The sequence below is a fragment of the Leguminivora glycinivorella genome, chromosome 8, assembly GCF_023078275.1.
Source record: "Leguminivora glycinivorella isolate SPB_JAAS2020 chromosome 8, LegGlyc_1.1, whole genome shotgun sequence".
NCBI classification, from domain to species: domain Eukaryota; kingdom Metazoa; phylum Arthropoda; class Insecta; order Lepidoptera; family Tortricidae; genus Leguminivora; species Leguminivora glycinivorella.
Window position 1 is genome coordinate 26,095,741 of NC_062978.1, and position 19,147 is coordinate 26,114,887.

At 38.5% G+C, this 19,147-nt stretch overlaps 1 protein-coding gene across 1 annotated transcript; it reads right to left on the bottom strand.

Annotated features, from left to right (window-relative positions):
- LOC125229055 (TBC domain-containing protein kinase-like protein) lies at nt 1–19,120 on the bottom strand. Its single transcript, XM_048133832.1, has 14 exons — nt 18,815–19,120; nt 18,342–18,594; nt 18,039–18,255; nt 15,841–16,103; nt 12,975–13,218; nt 11,497–11,658; nt 10,255–10,432; nt 9,752–9,813; nt 9,528–9,672; nt 6,711–6,898; nt 3,723–3,806; nt 2,487–2,611; nt 1,843–2,014; nt 1–936 (listed from the first exon to the last, which is right to left on the bottom strand). The coding sequence occupies exons 1-14, from the start codon at nt 18,999–19,001 to the stop codon at nt 817–819; spliced, it is 2,400 nt and encodes a 799-aa protein (XP_047989789.1). The 5' UTR covers nt 19,002–19,120; the 3' UTR covers nt 1–816.
- Between the last annotated feature and the right edge of the window lie 27 nt (nt 19,121–19,147).

Here is a 19,147-nt window from a genome sequence, read left to right on the forward strand (position 1 = left end):
ATCTACTAACTTATTTAGATTATACACAAAAGGAATGACAACAGAAAAAAAAACATTTCAAATTATATTTGTATACTGATTTTTATTTTTATTTTAAAATAGTAACATCTTACTTAATAATCTCGTGTATAAACATGTTAACTTATATATATATATCTGTATATAAAATAATTTAAAAATAAAAATGCTTCAAGAAACCATGTTTTTATAATCACAGCACAGCAAAGTGCTAACCATTTTTTTTAATATTCGTTTAACATGTTCATTGTTCATGCGTTATCCGTTACCCAGGAGACAAGTCCGTTACTAATTACCACAATTAAAAAAAAATTAAAGTCCCTATCACTCTTGTCGTGTCCTGGCTCACAAAAATTGAGACGTGGAGAAGAGTCGAACTGTGGACAAATGAGTTCTATTTTCGGTCGTTTCTAGACACAGTGAAGAGAGATGGTACGTGTGTGTAATGCGTGTGTACCGCCGTGCAGCATACCCACTTGCACGTGACACTTCACAAGGTATATAAGCTGAACTGTGGAGAATTATGGTATATTTCCTGTCGTTCCTAGGCACGGTGAAGAGGGATGGTATGTGTATGCAATGCGTGTGTACCGCCGTGCAACACATGTGTGTGTTGCACGTGACACTTCACAAGGTATAAGCCGAACTGTGGAGAATTATGGTCTATTTCCTGTCGTTCCTAGGCACGGTGAAGAGGGATGGTATGTGTATGCAATGCGTGTGTACCGCCGTGCAACACATGTGTGTATTGCACGTGACACTTCACAAGGTATAAGCCGAACTGTAAAGAATTATGGTCTATTTCCTGTCGTTCCTAGGCACGGTGAAGAGGGAGGGCACGTGTGTGTGTAGCGAGTGTGTACCGCCGTGCAGCACGCACACCCGGGGCACGTGACACTTCACGAGGTACGAGCTGAACTGTGGACAAACATACATACATTTTTATAAATATTTACTGATTATTTATTAGGTCTTTCGATTTACATCCGTATAATGTAACGATGGAAAACAAGTACCTTTACATAGACAGACGTGATTTCTTTACTTTCCTGTTGGCATTTATGTTCATGTCTTTTTTTTTCACACTTTCCTTGTCTCCTGGGTCACAAAAAAGCCTACCAATATGAAGATATACATTTTTAAATTAAATGGAAAATTGCACCTCTGAGCTCTGACCAATCTTTATATTTTACAACTGATTTTTAACCTCCGACGCAAAAACGACGGGGTGTTATAAGTTTGACGTGTGTGTCTGTCTGTCTGTCCGTCCGTCCGTCCGTCCATCCGTCGGTCTGTCTGTCTGTCTGTCTGTGGCATCGTAGCTCCCAAACGGATGAACCGATTTAGATTTAGTTTTTTTTGTCTGAAAGCTGAGTTAGTCGGGAGTGTTCGTAGTTCATGTCCATGTTTCATGAAAATCAGTCTATGTCGGGGGTTTTTCAAAATTTTAATTTTGTGGTTAGGTTAGTTAAATTCATATGTAGGTATATGTCGAATTAAATTATATCACTTGACGACCGGTCTGGCGCAGTCAGTAGTGACCCTGCCTGCTGCGCCGCGGTCCCGGGTTCGAATCCCGGTAAGGGCATTTATTTGTGTGATGAGCACAGATATTTGTTCCTGAGTCATGGATGTTTTCTATGTATATAAGTATTTATATATTATATATATCGTTGTCTGAGTACCCACAACACAAGCCTTCTTGAGCTTACCGTGGGGCTCAGTCAATCTGTGTAAGAATGTCCTATAATATTTATTTATTTATTATTTATTTACTTACAGATGTTTCTGCTTTGCTAAAACAACTATTATTAAGATACTAACCAACTGAGCAGTCTCATCTTCTGCCGATGCCACAACGACGGTTTTCTTCAACTTAATCGCCTCAGTTAAAATTTTGTGGTTGTTTGGCCCAAGCGACTGTAACTCATGTTGTCCTAGGTGAACGCCGCTGTATGGGATGTTGATGCTGCCTTCTATGCAGCTTTTCTCGTACCTAACGTAAAAAAAATGATTGTTATACAATTTATAAACAGTGATTTAAAATAGCTAAAACAAAAAAAAAATGTACGAGTAAAATATAAGAATCTATAGATTTTATTTAAATAAGTCTTATGGGGATATATGTAGTTGAATCTCTTATATTTTGAATAAGGTCAGATAAAATATTAGTAACTTTGTAGTTGCTGAAAATATTTTAAACGAAAACTTTTATGAAAAAAAAAACTATATAAATTGTTAAACATTTTCAAAGCAAGAAATAAAAGGCTATCTTATTTTATTTATACTTGTCTTCACTATATGTAATCATATCACTTAGAATACATTATATGTAATCAACTAATCACTTATGAAAAGCGCGACCTAAGGCATTCTAGTTTACAATAAATTATAAACATTAAATGTTACCGTAAAAAAAAATCTCCTGAATTACCAATAACAGGTAAATAAAATAATATAATACTCACAGTAAATTAGACCTAATGTCGATCACGCAGGACTTATCTTGACATATGAGGGAGAAGAAGTCAGACAGGCTGATTCGCGGACAACATTCCGTGCACAGAACATCCATTGGTATTTCTACCGCATCCTGAAAAGTATGAATAACCTATAATAATTTATCTAAGCACTTGGCTCAGCCACGACATTGGTCTAAGCGCGACAGCGGTGAGCGGCGGCCATACATTGGAGCGAGACACAGCGATGGGACTTTTCATTCGCACGTATGGCTGCCGCTCACCGCTGTCGCGCTTAGACCAATGTCGTGGCTGTAGGCCTAGCACATGATGGCTGCGAGAGTATGTCGCCGCGAGATAGACTAATAAATAAATAAATAATAATAAATATTATAGGACATTCTTACACAGATTGACTGAGGCCCACGGTAAGCTCAAGAAGGCTTGTGTTGTGGGTACTCAGGCAACGATATATATAATATATAAATACTTATATACATAGAAAACATCCATGACTCAGGAACAAATATCAGTGCTCATCACACAAATAAATGCCCTTACCGGGATTCGAACCCGGGACCGCGGCGTAGCAGGCAGGGCCACTACCGACTGCGCCAGACCGGTCGTCAATAATAACTACCCGTCCTTATGTCATTAATACAGTTAGAAGAAGACGTGTCATCTATCTCGCGGCGACATACTCTCGCGGCCATCATGTGCTAGGCCTACTGGGCCGTTAGACGGCGCGAGAACTCGCATACGAGTTTTATTACATTGCGGTATTTGATGGCAGTGCAAAATTGTATGTAACCTCAACAGCCCGCAATGTAACGAGTTCGCACGCCGTCTAAATCAGGCCTAAGTGTATTAAAAAGTGCTGCCGCTAAAACTAATTTTCACCAATATTTAATACTAGCTTTTTCCCGCGGCTTCGCTCGCGTTAATTTCCAAAATTGCGGAAAACCATACAAACTTCCACCCCCCATTTTAGGGACTTGGGAAGTTAGAAAAAGACAAAAAATAGCCCATGTTACTCTATCTCACAATCACTTCAAAATCACGTCAATTCGTCGCTCCGTTTTGCCGTGAAAGACGGATAAACATACAAACACACACATTTATAATGAAGGTAAGAGATTTGTATTGACTACGCCTGTCGCAAGTTTTTGAACTCAGTAGATAAAAGTAAAAAAAAAAAGTAAAACTCGTTTATTGTTGCACATAAACACAAGCATAGTGACTTGCCATGGGGTCTTTTACTTCAGCGTCATTTGTGAACCGTCTGTATGTTACACTTCTCGGTGAGCTGCGGCACATCTCGATGGATTCCTAAAATCATATCATGTTATTTGTTATTAATAAATAAATAAATAAATGTTGGGGACACCTTACACAGATCAACTTAGCTTCAAACTAAGCAAAGCTTGTACTATGGGTGCTAAGCGACGATATACATACTTAAATAGATAAATACATACATACAGGGTGATTCATGAGTCGTGAGCAGGAGTGAACAGGGTACTGGGGAGGGTCACACTGAGCAACTTTCATAATGGGGCAACACTAAATTGTGATTTTTTTTTCTTAACTATGACTTAATTGATAGTTAATCATCAATTAAGTCATAATTAGAACGTTATTGATAATTAGCTATCAATTAAGTACTTATCAATTAAGTCATAGTTAAGAAAAATAATCACAATTCAGTGATGCCCCATTATGAAAATTTCTTTCAAGGCGTAAACAAATTTTGATATTTTACTCTTAATATTTTTTATATGTGGTTTCCAGCAGATGTGCTTATCTATTACTATCCCGAGTAGTATTTTACAATAACAAATCATATCATTTTATAAATAATATTTTACAATTACAAACGTTAACTTAACTCAATCAAATTATTTATGTTAGGTTACACTATAATATACCCTCGATTTCTAAAAAACGTTGTGTTAACCTACCAGGGGCGACTCTTTTAACGGTGGTGAGTATAAGACATAAGAAATTTACCTAATTAGGTAACTTTTAAATAAAAAAAATATCCATACAAAATAAAACCGCCTTCAAAAAAAAAGCGCGTTACAAAACACGTAGAAACTAAAAAGCAAAAATTAATAAACCTTTGAATTCAGATTTCTTATCGTATTGCAATAATCTAAACATCCAAATTATAAACAAATCAATTATTTTTGTAGTCGGTGCCAGACCTGTTCGTCGCCTTGCTATATTGCCTGTTTGGCCCCACCCAACCATACTCAGGCTGGCCCCGACTCCAAAAATAATTGATTTGTTTATAATTTGGATGTTTAGATTATTGCAATACGATAAGAAATCTGAATTCAAAGGTTTATTATTTTTTGCTTTTTAGTTTCTACGTGTTTTGTAACGCGCTTTTTTTTGAAGGCGGTTTTATTTTTTGTTAAAAAGTTAATTTATTTGTTGATTTTTAGTGGTTTCTATTGATATTATATGTATCAATCCGAATATATGTACAGTAGTGAAAGAATTATCCTTTAACTCCTAACCATTGAGGAGTTGACCTTCCATCATCAGCTCAGCCACATAAAATTATTACCATCAGGCGTAAATACTGGTGTACCTTTGAAAAATACATTAAAAACATTACATGTGCCTATAACATTTGAAGAGTTCCCTCGATTTCTCCAAGATCCCATCATCAGACCCCGACTTGGTGCCAATGGGACCATCTCGGGGTTATACCCGTTCGATCAAAAAAAAATTTTGAAAATCGGTCCACGATTCTCGGAGATATCGAGTAACATACATACAAAAAAAAAAAAAAAATCAGTCGAATTGAGAACCTCCTCCTTTTTTGAAGTCGGTTAAAAACAAATTAATTCGGCCCGCAAAGTAATGCAAAAACACTTGCGTAAAACGCTCGTTGACAGCGTTTAACGCGAGTGTGTTTGAGTGAATGACAACTGTGGTCATTGACTGTCATCGCCACTAGGGTTGCAAATAGAAAAAAACCAAATTTTTTTTTTTTCAGAATTATGAAAAAAAAACATGAAAAAAAATCGAGCACCGTTGTTTTTTTTCTAAATATGTTTTTTTTTAGATGAACAAATAATTCGACAATAACGGTTTTTCGTGAGTTGTAACGTGTTTCAATAAGAAAAACGTACATTTTAATTCGACTAACATTCAGTATACAAACGTTTATTGGGGAATCCCCGAAGCGGCGTGCAGCGTGGAGAGGCGGTGGTGTTGCCAACAGTAAATAGTGATAACTACCAACTACAGATTTCGTAAATGTTACTTTTATAAGATCAGAAATCAAAGTTATTTGATTAAATTCGTTTAATAGTTAACATTAAGTCTAAAAAATACTTTGCAAATTTTGAGATTTTGTACTTTAGAAAAAAAACATACTCCAGAAAAAAAACTGGTTTTTTTTCACGGTTTTTTTTCATGTTTTTTTTTTTCAAACTAGAAAAAAAACGTTTTTTTTGCAACCCTAATCGCAAGCACGTTTGCAGTACATTGCTGCTGGGATTTTTTTTTCAAAAATTCATTATGAGAAGAAAATTAAAAGTAAATCAAAAACCTCTCAATTAACGCTAATAAATTATATGCCTAGTTTAATCTATCGCCCGTATTATGTTTACACGCTGTATAGTTCGTTGCCTTCAATAGGCAATCCAGGTATAAATTACGCGACAAAAGTCCCGAGAAAAGATAAGCGAAGTCGAGAAACTTTACTTGAAATATCCAGGGCCATCATACAAATTAGGTCGTTATATTTGTCTTATGAGTTATGTTATGACACGTATCTCTCGGTATTGCCCAAAGGCCTTTACAGGGGACAGCGCAATCACATTTTTTGCCATACTAAATTGAACCTTATCACTGAGACAGAAAGGCGATCGTATCAGACTAGCGAAAACGGTCCACATGAGAGGGCATTGTTTGGGCTGGTGTCCCTCTCGCACGTGTGGCCAGTGTTAATGAGGTTACCATAGTAGTAGTATTTTTATCTGTATATTACTTGACTTTAAAACTTCTTATATTATTTTAGTGTTATATCCAAACTAGGGTTTCGATATATTTTAAAGAATAAGCAAATAATTATAATGTAACTATTTTGGTGCCAATAAATCAAAGATTTGTATAATTAAAAAATACCTTCAATTGGGTATTAGTAGATTTGGTAGTAACTTTGAAAATTGACTGGTATCCCTAATGTATGACAGTGATGACGTCATTTTTTACCTTAACACACTCGCCAATATCGATCTCCGGTAGATCGGAGAAAAGCAGTATACACTCGTTGAATCCGGACTCGAGCAGCGTGTCTCGCAACTGCCGGAGTATACCCACTCCCATGAAGATGGGCAACAAGGGGCCTTCTACCAGAAATGCGTCCCAGAGGTGAAGGATCTTGTGGAGGGGGAACACATCTAGAAAGAGAAAGGCATTTTTAGGTTATTTTCTCTATCAAGCAGAAATTACGAGCGGTACTACAACTTTATAGATTAAAGGAAAAAAATAAATTCACACCTCTGACAGGACTCTAATCTGCGACTTTTTGTGTGTGTGTGGATTGAGTGAGCACCTTCCGAAAATAAAAAAAAATACTCTGATCATTTAGTAAAAGTTCTAAAACAATTGTAAAACGAATCTCTGAATTTGTAAAAAGATAAATCAAAAGATACAGCCATTAACATGTGCTCACTCAGTTCTCACAAACTACCAACGAAAACAGTGAATATATTCATTTAACATATAATATTTATATACTAACATTTAGTAAATAAAAAATAGGCCAACCTACCTCTATAAATATTAGATCACCTAGTGACGTATTAAATTTTTTACAAATAGTTTCTTATGCTCACTCAATCCACACACTTTTGAAAAGCCGAATTTTGATGAAAAACATAAGATTTAGACCGCTATTATATGTGTATAGTTTAGTAAAAGTGAAATGGGAATTTGTAAAATACAAAACGAACCACTAACGTGTCAGGTTTTTTTATAATAAATTTTTGTAAGTGCTCACTCAGTCCACACGTTTTGAGAAAGTTAAAAATGTAAATATCTTACGATTTGTAGCACCTAAGACACTCGAAAGTACTTCAACATTTAGTAAAAATTTTTACTAAATATCCACCATCTAATATTTTATATTCGTTGTCTGGTTTTAAAGATATTCAGACATAACTTTTCTTATACAAATGTATCAAGTAGGGTGACCACACTATGTCGGCTCCTGATTTTCCCCACCTTCCCATTGTCATATTGAGATTGGGGAGTTTCGTTCAATTTTGATAATAGTTTACCGGATTTGTAAGTGGGAGCGAGAAAAGAATAACTATTTCTCGCTCCCACTTACAAATCCGGTACGCTCATCTGTTAGCGCGATTAGATTACCAGGTTCTGGTTTCTTACTAGTGAAGTATTATATTCTTTGTTTCTTACCAATTATCATTCATGTCCTTTTTAATGCATGCATGTCGATATGGTTATTATCTTGACGTCGATAAAAATTAAACAATACACATCATCACTAGGCCAAGAACATAACCTAAAAACAGTTTGCAGATGGAGAATTGATATGGTATTAGTTTAATATTATCAAAATTGAACGAAGGAAACTCCCCAATCTCAATATGACAATGGGAAGGTGGGGCAAATCAGGAGCCGACATAGTGTGGTCACCCTACTTGATACATTTGTATGAGAAAAGTTATGTCTGAATATCTTTAAAACCAGACAACGAATATAAAATATTAGATGGTGGATATTTAGTAAAAATTTTTACTAAATGTTGAAGTACTTTCGAGTGTCTTAGGTGCTACAAATCGTAAGATATTTACATTTTTAACTTTCTCAAAACGTGTGGACTGAGTGAGCACTTACAAAAATTTATTATAAAAAAACCTGACACGTTAGTGGTTCGTTTTGTATTTTACAAATTCCCATTTCACTTTTACTAAACTATACATATATAATAGCGGTCTAAATCTTATGTTTTTCATCAAAATTCGGCTTTTCAAAAGTGTGTGGATTGAGTGAGCATAAGAAACTATTTGTAAAAAATTTAATACGTCACTAGGTGATCTAATATTTATAGAGGTAGCTTGGCCTATTTTTTACTAAATGTTAGTATATAAATATTATATGTTAAATGAATATATTCACTGTTTTCATTGGTGGTTTGTGAGAACTGAGTGAGCACATGTTAATGGCTGTATCTTTTGATTTATCTTTTTACAAATTCAGAGATTCGTTTTACAATTGTTTTAGAACTTTTACTAAATGATCAGCATATTTTTTTTTATTTTCGGAAGGTGCTCACTCAATCCACACACACACGACTTTTTCAGGGAACTCACGTGAGAACATAGTGAGAACCCTGAAAAAACCCTGTGAACCCTGGTGAAACTTGAACAGGTTGGGCTCGAATTCGACCACGTGTGGCCACGTCTTTGTCTAGTGTCCCATTTATAATAATAATAAAAAAAAGTTTATAATATAGTAACTCACGTGAGAAGGTGAGGAACTCGGTAAAGCGAACAAATTCGGCTCGAATCCGATATCGAAGAGAACCGCTCGAAGAGGTGGGTGATCAGTTATGGATCGTGTTAGGCGACCATCTTCTGCCATTCTAATATTTAGTAACTCACGTGAGAACATAGTTTTGGCACCACGGAATTCGACTAGAACCCCGACCTCGAAGGGGCGAGTAACCAGTTTTAGCTCGTAGAAGGCAACCATCTGCCGATATTGTAATGTATAGGCTACTTGCCTCCTAGTCAAATCAGCTTCTTTTTAAGAACAGTCAAAACGAAATTGAGCGACTTGCTAATATGGAATTTATATGAAATCAAATTGAGTGACGTCACAGTCAACTCAGTTACTTTATATATTTCTACCTGACTTATTAAATAGAAATTGGATTTAAAAATAACCTCTGTCCATGTTTTTCTTATAATTATCTGATTCTTTATTTCGTACATGGTATAAAATATTTTTTTTTTAACTACAGTCAAGTTCCCTATTGTAGGTTAGTCTATAGTAACTCACGTGAGAACATAGTGAGGAACCACGGTATAGCGAACAGGTTCGGCTCAAAGCCGATCTCGAAGAGATGAGTGACCAACTCCGGTTCGTGGAAAGCTACCATCTGCCAGAATTTGGCTAGGTACTCCTTTATTACGGCGCTGTTGTCCTTGAAAACAAATATAATAATTAGTTAAAAAGATACGTCTACTTAGATGTAAACTTTAATCTAAATAATAACTAAATACCTTTAGGAAGAACTTATGTAGAAAACGTGGGACAAACGCTGATAAACAAGCGAAGGCACGGGCTGAAATAATACGAATTGTGTATTAGACGTTACAAAATTTTTTAACATCCCAGGACCATGAGTAAGCGGGTTTTAGAAGATTTTTTGCGAGATACATTGAGCGATTTGTACATATGCACAAAAGTTGAGGTTAATGTTAGTTACCTTCATTATAAAAGTTGAGGTAAAGGAACGGAGGGATTAAAGAGTCCAATCCTTGCCAGTAACCATATCGTGGGTTAGCCAATAACCACGCCTTTTTGGAGAAAAGTTGAGTTACCTTCATTATAAAAGTTGAGGTAAAGTGCTTACCTTCATTATAAAAGTTGAGGTAAAGGAAAGGAGCGGTTAAAGAGTCCAGTCCTTGCCAGTAAACGTATTGTGGGTTAGTCAGTAACTATGCTTTTAGCATTCACTTTGGAGCCCTATGACCCATTATAAAAGTTGAGTTTAAGAACTTACCTTCATTATAAAAGTTGAGGTAAAGGAACGGAGCGGTTAAGGAGTCCAGTCCTTGCCAGTAAACATATTGTGGGTTAGTCAATAACCATGCTTTTAGCAGTCTCTTTAGGCCTCTGTGACCGGCAGCACCGCATAGCAGCCAGCAGTACTGGTGGCAACGTGGGATGTCGACGTCTATCTGTGGAAATTGAGAAAAGTTTTTTTTTTTATTTGATCACCAAAGACTTCATCTGAAGGACGTGTCTACAGTGCAATTTCCTTCGGGAATTATTAGAGAACGGCGCAATCTTAGAAAATGGTGTCGCGAGGATCACGCTTGAATGTCTTACTCTTGAATATTTTATGTGTTTGTTTTTTCTTCTTCTGGCGCAATCTTGGAAAATGGTGTCAGAGAAGGACAGGGTGTGGCGAAGAGGAAGAGACCGTCAGACATCTAATGTGTGAATTTCACGCCCTCGCCAGACAAAGAATGAAGAACTTTGGAGCAGGCTACCTGGTACCAAAGGACTTCAGCTACCCATGAGCCTCATCATCCGAAACGTGGAGATGGTCGAGAAGCTCCTGAATAGCTGAAGGATATTAGGATCGTAGGGGATAATTGCACAAAAGATCCCGATGGGTCGAAGTGTATCCGGAAGGGCCCCCACAGATTTAAGATAAGATAAGATAAGATAGTCGCTCCCGTGTAAATAAAACAGACGCGATGATAACGCGAGCGAGTTCGTCGTCGAGCGATGAACCATAAACCCCTCGCTCTCTCTTTTATTTACACGGGAGAGGCTATCTTTTGTTCGCTTCTATCGCAGATACACCACCACCACCACGACCAGGTGGGACCAGTGCCTATGGCTAGGAATTTCACTATCTAGTGGATATTACAATCGTCTGCCAACAATTCATTCAATTCTGGGGCATTCCACGAGAAAGTCGTTTACGACTTAGTGCGTTTTCACATTATCCGATCCGATGTCGGATGTCGGACCGATATCCCATACATTACAGTCGCCATCTTGGATTTTTTCTATTGAAATCCTTCCGACATCCGATATCGGATCGGATAATGTGAAAACGGCCTTACGCTTACGCTTTTGCCTTGTATGGCACCTATATCAACCACCACTACCAATTGGTTAACCAAGTCATGAAAGGTTGTCAGACACAACTTCGCTTTCTTATCGTCTTCAGAAGTATTAGAATAATTGCATGTCGTGAGCGACATTCTCATGGAATGCCCCTTCTAACCTGTCTATCAGTAGGCGTGGGGGTCTCTTTATCAATTCTCTCGTAACGGTCCTCTATATCCCCTACGACGCCTAACAAGGCTGCCCAGACGTGTCCCCGGATCAGAGGAGGGATGTCCACTTCCGCTTCTGCCCGGATGTATGATGTTGTGTAGGGGTAGCCCTGAAAAAATATTACGGTACTTGTAATTGTTACACGCCATACTATCATTTGCCTGCGACTTTGTATGGATGGGTGGCATTTAGATGGCGCCTGATAAAGAATGAGGGCAATATTCAAACATGCATGGTGAGTAAGGCTGCCAGAGCTCAGCGATGGTGGGGTGTGCTGGTGGAACTAAATTTGTTCAGTCCTTTGAGTCGCCGGCAACCCGAACTCTCCTTGGAACTTGTACACTCCTTTTTGCTGTGTACTTAAAACAGCAAAAGGGAGTGTACAAGTTTCTAAGGGTTGGCAACGCGCATGTGACACTTCTTGAGTTGCAGGCGTCCATAGCTTACGGTGACCGCTTTCCATCAGGCAGACCGTATGCTTGTTTGTCACCGACGTAGTATAAAAACATGCCGTACATCCATTAACAGGCGCTGCCTCAATTTCATCATCTCAGTTTCGAGGTAGATGTGAGACAATGTTCATCCTCTTAACACATTTAATGCCAAGAGCGCAGTTTTGCAGGACAATGCATTTCTGGCAGTGAATACGTTGAGGGAATATTTTAAATAACACTTCAACACATCCTGGACATAATTTATCTCTTAGACGAAATATATATTATATATTATATGATCTTTCAGGGGATGCAAACTATCTACCAAATTAAACTAATGCGGAGGCACAGGCACACTCAAAGGTTATGACAGATGGCGCCACCTCATTAGTCCATTGCACAGAGCGAGAAGAATATATGTTTTTCTCTCTCACACATACGAATGACAGTGACATGCCTAGATACTAGCACAGGCGCCACCTGGTCGGAAAAAATGTCAGTGTGCCTCCTCATTGGTTCGGCGGTTTCAGACTGAAGAGATAATTGAGCATTTATTTATTTTTTTGCCTTTTTTTATTTTGATTTTTTAGGGAATTTTAGGTCAATTGTACTCAGAATCACGAGTAGGTACTTTCAATCTCACTGGGAGACAAAAAGTGTCCCAGAATTTCCATACATGTCTTAGAAATTTGTACACTCCTTTTTGCTGTGTTAAGTACACAGCAAAAAGGAGTGTGCAAGTTCCAAGAAGGGTTCGGGTTCCGACGACTCAAAGGACAATAGGACAAATTAGTTCCGTAGATCCTTCCGTCACCGGCACACCGCACCCTCGTGGAGCTCTGGCAGCCTTACTCACCGGCAGGAACTAGTTGTAGTAAAAAAACACAGATCGCACAGAATAAGAACGAATGGCGGAGTCTTAGTGTCGGAGGCCAAGATCCACTTCGGGTCGCTGAGGGCGCAGTAAGTAAAAAAAGGGCTATCAACTCACATGCATCAGCCTCTGGAACCACAGCAGTCTATAAAACTGGTACTCCGTATCCCTTTCCCGTATAATCCTCGGTAATGACACGGCATCGAACTCCTTCCTTCTCTCATGCATCAGAGGGTAATAGTCATGTATGGGAATGTGAGAGAGCCTAGTCTTGAGTAATTCTAGGCTGTATTTCGCTATACGGCGGTCGAAGAGGGCGCCGACTTTGCCGCCTACCGTACAACCGTCTAGGAGGATGGCTCTGAAAATGTAAATTGTGATATTGTACTGCATTTTTAAGCCTCCGCCACAGAATAAATATTAGTACAAGTACAGAAATCCCTCTCCAAAAACCCGTTTAAAGAAATAACGACTTATGCTACGATACTATTAAGTTCAAATCCGACAGCACAACGCTAAATGCCTACAATTATATTCATGCAGAAGTGCGCTCTCTTTCTATCGCGTAACTCGTACCTTTTCTGACGATATCAAGGTTGTCTCCTTTTAAAAAATAATATAATTTTAATTTAATTACTACCTTTTTATATTGCTCTACTTTAGCTCGAAAAAACCTAAGATATGTCTTAGTGGTATGTAGGTTGAATTCTAATAAATTCGCGTGTAACTAGTTAGGCGTACCTACTTACTTAGATAGGTACCTTAATTGAAACAGGCCTGGGTATTATCTACTCAAAGGCCTTGAAAAATTCCGCCCTTTAGTTATTTTTGTAAACAAACGAGGCTTCGAATAGTACGTATCACGATATTCACGATAAAATATCAATTCTGTGACAGCGGTCGAATCAGTAGGTACGTAGGTATGCGACGAACAACTCTCGCGCGTGCGTCACCGCTCGCCCGTGAGGCCCTACTGATTTGCCCCTCGCGAGGGGTACTTACAGTTCGATGCCTGCGACGATGCGAGTGGGACAGGCCTGCCTCCGCCACACATAAAACGTTTTGATAGCGTAGCGTTAGCTGAGCGCTTTCCGCTCACAATCAGCGCTCGGTAGTTCCCGCCGGCGTCCGATGGGCGCAACGCCAACGTTCGTCCGGCGCACCGCTATCATTGCGCTCCGCTAACGCTCCCCCTACGCTCTCAAAACGCGCTTGTGTCTTTTAAAGTGATCCAGTGGCCTATTTCACAACACTAACAATTGTTTACATGTTTAATTGTCACCTGACAGAGACACTTCGCCACTGAGTAACAATGTTATAGAAATAGGCACAGAATTGTCAGTGTCAAGTGTCAAAGTCACTGTGGTAAAATAGCCCACTGATAACGTAACACAATCCGAAACATGCAAGTTACATTTTAAAACAATAATGATGTTTAAAATATAAGGTTGTAACGCGCAGTTTACTCTGAACGGGCAATTCAACGTCCATATAAGAGAGGTCGTTGAGATTTCGAGCAAAGTGGCACGATTAGACCATAATCTTGGACAGTTTTTTATGTTATAGGTGACAAACGAGCAGACGTCGCCTGATGGTCAGCGATCACTGCCGCCCCTGAACAGCCGACTCCGTTCCGGCCTTAAGATTGGTACCAACGCTTTTTCCAGTTGGGACAATATATGGTACCCATTCTTTGTCCCAAAAATGTTAAAATATTGGGTTGGTAAGAAAGTAATGAGCGATCGATTGAATTCCACATAAAATTTTTGAGAGAGTTCTAGAATCTTCTTTGGTCGAAAGTATATAAAGGGCGAGTCGCACAGTTTCTCGTCAGTCATTCACTAGCTGTCGCCGAGCTAATATAAGGAAGAAAATGGACGAATTAAAAGTGCATGTAAGGCATTGCTTACTATATGAATTTCAGTATATGTCAGCGTGTTGCTCCTGAAGTTGTGTCTGAGGCCACGGCGAAACGATGGTTCCAGCGGTTTCGTAGTGGCGACTTTTCATTATCAGATCAACCTAAGTCTGGTCGACCGGTGAAGATTGATGTAGCCAAATTAAAAACCTTAATTGAGGGAGATCCGAGGCTAACGAGTCGTACTCTTGCTACCGAGTTAGGCTGCTCTCATGTCTCCATAGAAACACATTTACACGAGTTGGGAAAAAACTACAAATACAGTGTTTGGATACCGCACGAACTTGATAGAGATCAACTAAACCGCCGTGCCGATATCTGCATACAACTTCTGTCTTTTCGCCGCACATTCAACTGGTTGGACCATCTTATCACTGGAGATGAAAAATGGGTCTTATATATAAATCACACACGCAAACGTCAGTGGCTAGCTCCAAACGAAAAAGGAATAGAGGCACCAAAAACAGAGCCTCACCCGAAAAAATTTATGCCGTCCGTTTGGTGGGATATTCATGGTATTATTCACTGGGAACTCCTACCAAGTGGAATGACTGTTACCGCATCAGTATACTGTAATCAGCTTGAAAATTTAAACCAAAAAATCTGTCAGAATCGTCCACAGCATGCTAAAGTTTTTTTCTTACACGACAATGCTCGCCCACACGTTGCAAAAGTGACTCGGCTAAAGCTATTGGAGCTAGGTTGGAAAGTGATACCTCATCCACCGTACTCTCCAGACTTGGCACCTACGGATTACGCATTGTTCAGATCGCTAAGCAATGCCTTGAATGAAAAAAAGTTCGATGATCAAGCCCACCTACGACAGTACATAGCTGAGTTTTTTGAATCTAAACCTAAGAACTTCTTCGCCGATGCTATTCATTCTTTACCAGAACGATGGAGACAAGTAGTAGATAACGAAGGCCGTTATATTTTTGATAAATGATTAAAATAATAAATTAAATAAAAATTACAATATTGGTTATGATTCGCTCATTACTTTCTTACCAACCCAATACATTTTGTTACTTTCACAGAAAGTCTATGAAAAACAAGGATACTTACGAAGGCATAGACAGTATAGGCGGACTGTTCTTAATCAAGCCATGCTTCTTCAGCTTGGCCTGCACATCGCCCCCGGCTAACTGCCACCAATGGTACAGGAACTGCAGCTTGCAGCCCATCAGGCCGCGGGGCGGTTTGCTCTCAACGGGCAACCGCACGTCCATATGAGAGAGATCATTGACGATTTCGGGAAAAGTGGCGCGTTCGCTTGGGAGGATTTTTAGGCATTTTTCGATAATGTTTCGGAGGTCTTCTGGTATTTGCTGCAACAAATATATGTATACATATGTATTTTTATAAATCCATACTAATATTGTAAATGGCAAAGTGTGTGTCTGTTTGTTTGTCCGTCTTTCACGGCATAATAACGGAGCGACGAATTGTCGTGATTTTTTAAGTGGAGATAGTTGAAGGGATTGTGACATAGGCTACTTTTTGTCTCTTTCTAACGCAAGCGAAGTTGCGGGCAAAAGCTAGTATGTTATAACGCGAAAGAAGTTTTTACACAAGTTTCATTTTCAACAAAAGATTTATACCTGTGTCGTGTAAAAACCTGCCTACATATTTCAAGTTATAGGTAAAAACTTGCAAAAAACACTTCAAATCAGGTAGGTATTTATTTCTGGCCATTTTGTCTATAAAAGTAGGGCAGTAAAATTGCTATACAATGTTTGTTAATAAATAAAAATCTACTGCTGATAGTGCTGATTTGACATTTTTATGTTCTTGCACTTCGCTCATTATGTTTATGCTGTGTGTACCAAAATGAATATGAAATAAAAAGTAATTAGAATCACACTGTAGGCATTTTTATATTACTTAATTAGATCTAGGTTACTCTGAATTAAAAGCAGTGTTGGAAGTTGCCAAATACTGGTTGCTGGCTATAATATGCTGAGGTGAGGCCATTTGGCTTATTATTAATTCACTATCTGTGTTATTAGATACTGTTCCTGTAAAGCTTACTCTTTTTAGAGCCTATTGCCAAAGCTTCTACTCGTGTGGTCTATGGGTCGGTTTTACGCAGCGGGCGTACAGTGCACTTAGAGTGCAGTATAATAATGCATTCAGGGCATTGTTGAGGCTCCCTCGCCATTGTAGCGCGTCGGGCATGTTTGCGGACGCCGCTGTCGATGATTTTTATGCGATAATGCGCAAAAAGTCGGCGTCCGTAATAAGACGTGTGCGAGAGAGCGGCAACAGCATCCTGCGGATGATAGCAGACAGGCTGGACTCGCCCGTCCTTGGCCGGTTCGTGGATCTGCACGTGAGGGATCCGTGAAAGTATTGTTTGTGTTGTGTTAATGTTTTATATTATTTGTACTAAATTAGTATAACATAGTTATTAAGTTTTAGAGCTACTAACCATATTATGGAACGTGTCTTCTGAAATAAATGATTTTTATTTTTATTTTGTTTTATTTTTATTTTTATTTTATTTTTATTTTATTTTTATTTATTTTATTAGAAATAAATCATATTCTATTCTAGCATGTATAGTAATTTTAAAGCATCATGAATTGTTTGTACGTTATGAATTAAACGAAGTGGCATGCTTTTGTGTTTGAGAGCAAAACTCATTTTTGGAGATCACTGGCACTAGCGAAGTAAGTGTACAATAGTTATTTGTTTTACAAGGGGGCAAAGTTGTTGTTTAACTGCATGTGTCAATATTGATACCCGAGCAAGCGAAACATTCCAATATTGAACCGCGTGCGTAGCGAGGGTTTTAAGGCACGTAGGTTAAACAAACTTTGCAACTGAGTGAAATGAACACAAAATTTTTCACCACACCAACAGGTCAAAATAAAAATCAAATTAAATGAAATCCATCAATTTATTCAATATTTATGATTTAAAACCATCATTTATAGGTAAATTCTACCAACCAGATTAAGACATCAAGTTAAAATTTGTATGAAATTACTTTGCACTATTATGGATAAAATGCAATTTTGCTATCTGTTTTCGAATAGCAAAGTAAGCATTTACCAGTTGGTGTGGTGAAAAACATTTTTAACATTTACTATCAGACAAAAAATGAGGACTATGTCAGAAACCATTCATAATCTATAACCACCCGCTTGTATGACGAGAACGTTAAAAGTGGGTACTCAGGCATCAGCATAGTTCACGAGTGCCCACCTGGGTTCTTGATGTCAAACGTGTTAAGGAAGAATCTGAGGCGATAGACCTACCTTATAAGCATCATATAAGTCATTTTCTCTAGCGATCCTCTCAGCCGGGCTCCCAGCATGAACTAAGGTAAGTATTCTCCTCAAAATCGGTCCGGGCTTCAGGTTCGTCCATAGCTTGCCCAGACATAGCTCTAGAAGTATGATACCGAAGGTCCAGAGGTCTGCGGCTGGACCACCACCGTCTAGAATTGTTTCTGGGCTCAGATATCTTGGGACACTGAAAGTAAAATATGTTATTTTGAAACATGTAACTACTCATTGTTATTGCCTGTTTCTTTCATGCATAATAAGAATAAGACTTACCCAAGTGGGAATAATACTTCCTCCCCCCTTCCAGTCATATAATACATGCCATAGTTAAACAGTTTAACCCTCCCCTCGTGGTCCACTAAGATATTATCATCGGACAATGTCCGATGCATTATATCCTGCTCATGTAAGTATGTGAGAGCAGTGGCCACTTGGTATGCAATGTTCTTTATTTCGTTGTGGGTAAATTTTGAGGTGTATTCACTAAGGGACTTGCCTATTACTTCTGCTACCACTATGATTCTCTCTGGAACAGATAACATCAGCATGAATGTGAGTATAAGGTCAAAACTTGCCATATTATTCAAAATTAAATTACTGCCGGCCTAGCCGAAATGATAATCGTTGACGAATTATGGCTCTGTCACGCCAGTACCGAAGAGCGATAGAGTTGCCTAGCTACGACAACGATATTATTGCGTTTGTAGATAAGCTACGTACCCAGGTCGTAACATTAATCTACTTACCATGTTTCCCTCGTATAACATCAAGGTACGTGCACAAATTAGGATGCTCTATAGTGAGCAGGCGCTGAGCCCAGCCAAGTATAGTTATAGAGCTGGGAGTCAACGGCAAGCCATTGCTACCGCAGGTCTCGCCCGGGTGATTCTTTGCGAAATACGTGCAAGCTGCAAACTTGTAATCTTTCTCCATCTTGGTGTAAAAATGCTAAATCACTTATTAACTGGTGTGACTTATTGATCGTAACATACTTAGATTTTCATATTCAAACTATTTTCACTAAGATTATCGAGTTTAGTAAGAGCGAGATCGCCCCCCTACAAACGTAAATAAATAAA

Coding starts and splice junctions, on each gene's coding strand:
- LOC125229055 (XM_048133832.1), bottom strand. CDS start 19,001: ATGGAGAAAGATTACAAGTTTGCAGCTTGCACGTATTTCGCAAAGAAT. Junction 13,219..15,840: donor CCTATACTGTCTATGCCTTC/GTAAGTATCCTT, acceptor TTACATTTTCAG/AGCCATCCTCCTAGACGGTT. Junction 9,673..9,751: donor TACATAAGTTCTTCCTAAAG/GTATTTAGTTAT, acceptor TTTGTTTTCAAG/GACAACAGCGCCGTAATAAA.